The sequence below is a fragment of the Macadamia integrifolia genome, unplaced genomic scaffold (assembly GCF_013358625.1).
Source record: "Macadamia integrifolia cultivar HAES 741 unplaced genomic scaffold, SCU_Mint_v3 scaffold2154, whole genome shotgun sequence".
Taxonomy (NCBI): domain Eukaryota; kingdom Viridiplantae; phylum Streptophyta; class Magnoliopsida; order Proteales; family Proteaceae; genus Macadamia; species Macadamia integrifolia.
Window position 1 is genome coordinate 101,172 of NW_024868544.1, and position 7,764 is coordinate 108,935.

Sequence of the window (7,764 nt, forward strand, 5' to 3'; positions counted from 1 at the left end):
CCATAAACTTCCTTTTACCAAACAAAGGCTTCGGGGAACAAATAGACCAATAGAGTTAACAGAGCAGTTACTGAAACTTATGTATATTAGACAAAATTATGTGAATTATAATTTAATCTTCAGCATTCTTCTGTTAACTAAATTAACAAGTTCAATTCACTGCTAACAGATTTGATGGATCACATGCATAGTAGCAGTCAGGTGCAATAATTTAAACCACCGAAGTTGCATTAAATAGATTAAAGAACAATAACAAAGTTGAGGAAGAGTAAAGGGTATACCAAAAATAAAAATAAAAGAGGAAGAGTAAAGGGTACCATTTTAAGAAAATCATCCATAGAGAGGAAACCAACAAGATGGTTTCTTTCTGTTGAAGATCCTGACTATTCAGATGAAAAGACATCCAAACTCCCAGGTATGTTGTTATTCCTATGATCAAGTGAAGAGTTCCTCAGGAACTTTTTGATCCTTCAAAATTGATAGGGGAATTATTGAGAAGAAATCATCTTGGACATTGTAGACACCGAATTTTGTCACCCCCGGCAATGATGACAATATGAAGGATTACATGTTGGATATTTTAGACTTGGAGAATTTTCAAACTTAGAGTAGAAAATGACCATATTTTCCTATAAAATTTCAAGAGAAAATTTTTTAAAAATTAGAATTTGATGTTGTGGATTATTGTTGTTTGTCCCCTCAAGTCGAACATTATACTTTGATGCGAGAACTATGCAAATCGAAGCCCGATTCTCTCTTTCATTATATGATCCGGGTCCCTACTTTATTCATATTTTTGTAAAGGTTCTCGGTCGAGACTACAATCGTGGCTCACATCATTGGATAGTGCTCGGACTGAGCTTTCTAACGACATATTACATGTCGAATTCCGACAAACGGTTTGGAAGATATGACCCCCGAAATTTGACTTCAAAGTTCGGTATCAGATTCCATTTCGAGCAACCAAAGGGTGCCACATGGCGCCCACACCCCTTTGTCCAAAAGTAAGGATTTTTGGACAATTCTCTCTAGTTTTTTAGTCCCACATCGAAAATTTGAGAGAATTGTCCCAAGTCCCAAGGCTATAAGAATAGCCTTTTTCTCAACCAAAAAGGGAAAAAGGAAAAGGATTTGGGAGAAGAAATATGGTTTTTGCTAATTCCCTCTCTAAATAAAGAATCTCTCCAATATAAAATTTTGAATTTGTAATCCCTCTTTGAGCCAGGAGATCTTGTCCAATTCGGTTGGATTTGGGTCTTGAAGCACAAGGGTTATCTCCTAGGTAATTTTTTTCTTCCTCCCAATAGTGATTTAGGATTAGTTTAATTAATAGATTAGTTTCTAATTTATTAATCATTGATTTATTTAGATTAATTATGTTTAAATTAGTCTCAGTTTGGTTCAATATGATTTATTAGATGTAAATTGATTTATTCAGGTCCAATTAAAGATATTCAGTTTTAATTGATTCTTTTAGTTTAGTTAGGTTTAATTTTTTTTTTTTTTACATGTTTACCTTTGATTTGGTTTAGTTTTTTTTTTTAAGCTACTTTTTGTTCGTTTAATCTGGACCCTTGGATCAGAATCTTACGTATAACCTAATCTTCCTTCTTCTTTTCTTCTTCTTGTTTTCTTGTTTTCTTTTTCTTCTGCAGCCGAACCTGCAACTCCTTCTCTTCTTCTTCTTCCTCTTCCCTTCTTCTCTTTTCCTTCCCTGCTGCTGCAACCCCTAACCGGCAGCAACCGAACCGCAGCCGCACCTAACTCTCCTCTCTTCTTCTTCTTCTTCTTCTTCTTTTTCTTTCTCTTTTCCTTCCCTGCTGCTGCAACCGGACCTGCAGCCACACCTCCCTTTTTTCTTCTTCTTCCTTTTCTTCTTCTTCTTCTTTCTCTCCCTAACCGAACCTGCAACAGAACACCCCTTCTTCTTCTTCTTCTTCTTCTTCTTCTTCTTCTTCTTCTTCTTCTTCTTCTCCTTCTTCTCATCTTCTTTTTCTTTCCTTCCTCCAAAGTCTGCAGCGACCGAACCCTGCAACTCATCTCTTCTCTTTCTTCTTCTTCTTTTTCTTCTTCTTCTTCCTCTCTTCTTTTCTCTTCTACCATGGCCGACCCCGTTTCACCAGTCCCTTCTCCACATCAACATCATCCAACCCGCTCCCTCCAAAAACACCTGCGTATGTAGCCCCTTAAGTTCTAGCTCGAAAGGGGTATGATGCAGCGAAGGCGGATATTTGGTCTTGTGGAGTGATTTTGTTTGTTTTAATGGCTGGTTATCTTCCATTTCATGATCAGAATATTATGCAGATGTGTAAGAAAATCTATAAAGGTGAGTTCCGGTGCCTAGATGGTTCTCTCCTGAGCTCACCCTTCTCCTTTCTCGTCTCCTCGATACAAATCCAGAGACAAGAATCACTATTCCTTTCTCGTCTTCTTTTTCATTGAAAAATCCTTTTTTTTTTTTTTTTTTTTTTTTTTTTTTTTTTTTTTTTTTTTTTTTTTCTGGTTTCTTTTATTTGCTTCATAATTCTGAACTTTTAATTTGGAAGGGAGGAAAGAGACAGGACTCCCTTCCCTGAACGGAGACTCTCCCTTATCTCAAATAACCCGGTAGAAATAATTATGATAAGTATATGTAATTTATTTTTTGAAATAGAGATTGAGTCCAACTTTATTTGGTTTTAGAGTTGAGTAAAGTTTAGGTTTCAGTTCCAGAATAGGATTAGGAGTTAGTTTATTTGCTTTTATATATAACAGTATGAAACGAAAGATAATCATAAATCATGGATCAACTAAGCTCTCTCGGCCTCTCGGGTGCTTGCTTAAGAAAAAGAAACAATTTGTTTAACGCTCCTCCTGTTCGTGCACCTACCAGATCTGATGGACGTTTTTTTTTCCCTGGGTTGTGTCAGTTGCACTCTTAACTCTTGAGTTCCGATTCTTCACCTAAAGTTTCAAGTTGAACGAACTTCATATGTGATTGTTGGCATCCTATCTGCAAAGTCAAATAGATTTTGACTCATCGCCAAAGAACAAAACTAGGTAATTACTCCCTTGCTTTTAATCTTGGGGTAGACAAGAATGGGTTCGCTAGCATTGGGGATTTGTGGAAGTAGGCCCTTGAACAAGGTTGTTGTATGCTCAAAGTTCATTAAAAATCCAAGCTGTTGGATTGATTTGGTGTTTCTTCTATTTTCTTTTCCTAATGTTTGCAATCTTGGGTTTCTTTTTTTGTTTTTATGCTATCTCATTTTGTGATAAACATTATTGCTAGAGTGGGTTTTGTTTCAATAACTATTTGTTTCAGTCAACCTTGCATGAAGCATAGGTATCTCTTGTGTGGAAACTATGAATTATTAAAGGCATGTGTCAATGTGGGCTGCGAGTGTTTTCTCATATGCTAGACGCTATGGGGACTATGTTGATGAGAGCCTCCAGCTTTGTCTGCGTTACTAATACTCTGTCCTGTGTGGATGGTCACAATTGCAGAGAGAAATATGGATTGATTTCAGATTGATAATCTTTTGAGATTGAAAATTCTTTGAAACTTCTCCATTTATGAATTTATAAATAATTTTGGCCTTTTATGAAAATATACAGGCACAGTGCTAGTGAATTGTTATAACTGTTGGGTTTAGTTTTGGAAAAAATTAATGTCCATGTGCACCACATAGACAACAAGCAAACCATTGTCAGCTCAACGACACTGGAACTGGTTCATTGAAAAATTTTGATAAGTCAAACTTGGTCAATGGAAAACTTCTTGTGCCATTTTTTACTTGTTATTTGAAATTGGTTTTGCTTATATCGATGGGCAGCCTGTGTACCAAGGGGTTGGGTTACAAGAGAGAGGGAGGGAAATTAGGGGAGCACATACAATGCAATGAAGTGGGATTTGATCTAGGGACTATGTGACAAACCTAGAACCCGTAACCAGTACCTGCAATAGAAAGAGAGAGAGAGAGATTGAGCGAGAAGAGAATGGACTGGCAAAAGAGAATGGCAGCCTCCCTCACGTATTGTTTATAATAACCAAACAAAACTTTACAATAGCAATCCTTGCGGAAACAAGAAAGTAAAATCCTAGTTTAAATCTAATCTAGTAAACTAGAGATATGGTTAAACTAGGAAAGAACAAAAAAACAGGAAACCAAAGACTGACACATATCTTAACAGGCTACAGCCAGCACAAGTCCTTGCCAGGCTGCTAGTTAAGCTAGCAGGTCACTTGAGTTTTTGCCTGATCATGTCATACAGTTATGTACAACAGACAAAGGGGATCACTCAGGGAGTCAGCGGGTGGTGGATCATGGCAGAGAGAGAGGAGGGGGTTCTGTAGGGTTCACAGCTTCATGGCAGGGAGGGGAGGGGACGGGAGGGGAGGGAGAGTGACAGGGCAATCGGCCAGGGGTGAAGAGGTTAGAGGGATAATCTAGAGAAAGTAAGGTATCAGATTATTGGAATAAGGCCCATTGACTGCAATCTTACAAAACCCATAAAGGTGGTACATACATGGGCCAGATTACCGTCATAAGGCCCATTGCGTGCACTCTTGCAAAACCCAAGTAGTGTTTATAGGGAATTCACTCTTCTACCTATAAAGGTGGAAGATACATGTTAGGGTAAACAAACGCTAGCATACCTTTTCCTTAGATAACCCGCTAGTGTATCCTTTTCCCTTTGCTGAATTATACTCCTACTATGAATATGATTACTAAATTTAATCATCCCATGGTTTCCTCTTCGCCGACGGCCCTTCAAAACCCTCATACCTTCTCCCTCAGTCCTTATATTCCCAAACCCTCATAACCTCTCCCTCAGCCCCTCGATTCCCTCCTACGTCCGTGAGAAGCAGCGGCGCACTATAGTGGATCGTCAGCGAAATCGACTGTGGACTTTGCAATTTAGTCAGCGGCGGAGCAGAAAAAGGTCAGAAAAATCTTTTTTTGTTCCTTCTGGTTTTCTATTTCCATAGGAAAAATCCTTTCTTTTTCTGTTTTCCTTTCGTATGTCTGCAACTTTTACTGCGGGGCAGCGGAACAGAACAGAGGTTAGAAATTAAAAAAAAAAACTCTTTATATCTGAAAAATCATCTTTTCTTTTTCTGGTTTTCTTTTTTCATATGTTTGGATGTAATCTTGAAGAGGGTTTGTATTCATTAAATGATTGTGAGGCTTGTTGGGTTATCTGCTTCTTAATTCCAACTTATTTGAGCTTTGATATAGGATTAATCTCTGTATTTTTTTTTTCTGTCAATATCTTTTTAAATTACCTAATAGCGAGTTGGAGTCCAACTTTATTTCAGTTTTAGTGCGGAAATCTGTTTTTTCTTTCTGATCTTTTCTGTCATCTTACCATCCAACCATCTTTCTTTTCCTGAAACTAGGAGCAAAAGTTCTTTAAGGGGATTTAATGTTTTAGCAGTCCAACTAATAGAAGATATCTTCATCCGGTGTGATTGCCAACACCCTATCATCCTACCTGCAAGTTCAAATAGATTTTGATTCATCAGTGCAGAACAAAACTAGGTAATTATATTCAATAATTCTTCAATCTTCACTAATTTTTCACTGCTCCCTTGCTTTTAATCTTGAGGCAGACAAGGATTCGCAGGCGTTTTCCACAAAGCCCTTGAAAAAGGCTCTGTCGTAAAAAGGATTGTATGTTCAAACTTCGTTAAAAATCCAGGCGGTTGGATTGATTTGGGTTTTCTTCTATTTTCTTTTCCTAATGTTTGCAATCTTGGGCTTCTTTTTTTGTTTTTATGCTACCTCCTTTTGTGATATACTGATAACCACTATTGCTAGAGTGGGTTTTTGTCTCAACAACTAGTTGTGTTAGTGGAGTGAATATGACCATCAATACTGGTCCAATGATATTGGATGAAACTGTTGCAGCCTTAAAGGGCTATAATCCATATTGAGGGTTTTAGATTCTTGAAAAATGAACTTACATTCTGCTGGAACAGTGGTAGCTGCAGCTTGCACTTCATTTAATGATCAAACCATGTTGGATCCTTTTCGATTCCTTCTCACTATAGTCTTTATCTTCTCTGCTTACTAAGTAAAACAAAATGACTCTGATCATACCCAAAAATAATAATGATAATAATAATATAAAATGACATAATTGTTTGTAGGGTTTTTGACTTCAAAAGATTGATTTTAGATTGATCATCTTTTCAAATTGACGATGCTTTGAAACTTCTCCATTTGTGGGTTGATAGTTATAAATAATTTTGGCCTTGTTGTATTGAAAGATGATAGAACTTTTGGGATGGTATTTGTTTGACAAGTTTATGTTTGTTTTTCACCATTTTTGTTTTGTTTTCTGTAATGAAAGATTTTTTTTATATTATGTTATTAACTTTGCTATTTTATTGTTTTTATAGTTCTACCCTTTCAACTGTCTATTTGCCACTACCCTATTTGCACAAGACAAGGAAAAGTATGGGGAGCTGGGATGAACGTTGTCATGACATTCTTGGAGTGATTGTGGATCAGCTTTCGGCAATCGAAGATATCGGTCATTTTGGTGCTGTTTGCCAGGCATGGCGATCAGTTTCAGTCGAGAAGTGGCACTTATCTATTGTTGATCCCTGGCTAATGCTTGCAGAGAAGAAAGATAGTGACAACCGTGGCTTCTATAGTCTCTCCACAAAAAAGGTTTATTACTTGAACTTGCCAGAGGCCCGCGGTAGGAAGTGTTGGTCCTCCTATGGTTGGTTGATAACTTTAGGACTTGATTTGGAGATTCACTTATTAAACCCTTTTTCTCGATCTCGGGTTTCAATTCGGCTTCCATCTCTACGAACCCTCCCCAATCAATACAGCATTGAAACAAGTCCAGAATTTATTCGCCGGGCTTTTATAAAAAAAGTGATATTGTCCTCAAGACCATCTAAAAGAATCACTTCTGAAGATCACAATGAAAAATGTGTGGTAATGGGGATATTTTCCGAATTCAGGAGATTATCTTTCATGAGATTGGGAGATGAAGTTTGGACTCATGTATACACACCTAGAGAAGAAGGTTGTATCACTGATGTCGTCTACTTGAATGGTCAATTCTATGGCTTCACTAGCTTAGGTAAATTGGTAATTGTTGACATTTCCAGTCCTGATCCAAAGACAATCGAGATTGCTGAACCACCAGATGGTCGTAGTAATTCTGCAGAGTTTTATCTTGTGGAGTCGGTGGGAGAACTCTTTATGATTGCACGTGAAGTTTATGTGGAATATAATGGCGTTGAGTGCAATGAACGCCAATATGTTCGTGATACAGATCTTTTTGAGGCTTACAAGTTCAATTTTGATGACAGCAAGTGGACAAAGGTGAAGAGCTTGGACAACCGTGCGATATTTGTGGGTGTTAATGCCTCATTCGCCATCTTCCCCTCCAGTTATTCAGAATGCGAACCCAATTGTATCTACTTCACTGATGATGGCTTGTATGGTCTTATGAAAGAAACACCTCGTAAGGACATGGGTGTGTTTTGGATAGAGACTGAAGAATTCGATGATCACTATATTGGCCCTGAAATCCTTTCTCGGATTTGTGGACCCCTTTGGATTTGTCCTTCTCCATAAGTCATGTGGCATGTAACTTATTTTTCTCCTCACACAATGTGAGGTTTTTTGTCTTTATTTTATTTTTTATGTTTTTCTATAAATATACCAATTTTTTGGTAATAAATTTCTTCTTTTGTTGGAATTAGAAAAATGATCACAATAACAATGAGAACAGATCCTAGAATATTTTATTTTA

At 37.3% G+C, this 7,764-nt stretch overlaps 1 protein-coding gene across 8 annotated transcripts; it reads left to right on the top strand.

Annotated features, from left to right (window-relative positions):
* Window positions 1-1,130: 1,130 nt before the first annotated feature.
* LOC122065935 (putative F-box protein At5g55150) lies at window positions 1,131-7,764 on the top strand. 8 transcript variants are annotated; one of them, XM_042629764.1, is made up of 4 exons: window positions 1,930-2,326; window positions 2,910-3,039; window positions 5,384-5,525; window positions 6,389-7,764. In XM_042629764.1, the coding sequence occupies exon 4, from the start codon at window positions 6,447-6,449 to the stop codon at window positions 7,584-7,586; it is 1,140 nt and encodes a 379-aa protein (XP_042485698.1). In that variant the 5' UTR covers window positions 1,930-2,326; window positions 2,910-3,039; window positions 5,384-5,525; window positions 6,389-6,446; the 3' UTR covers window positions 7,587-7,764. The 8 variants fall into 8 exon arrangements, with proteins under 8 accessions (XP_042485701.1, XP_042485703.1, XP_042485698.1 ...); XM_042629767.1 differs by lacking the exons at window positions 1,930-2,326; window positions 2,910-3,039 and adding an exon at window positions 1,131-1,282; XM_042629765.1 differs by lacking the exon at window positions 5,384-5,525.

Excerpts from the sequence above, each read along its gene's own strand:
- LOC122065935 (XM_042629767.1), top strand. The coding sequence starts at position 6,447 with ATGGGGAGCTGGGATGAACGTTGTCATGACATTCTTGGAGTGATTGTG.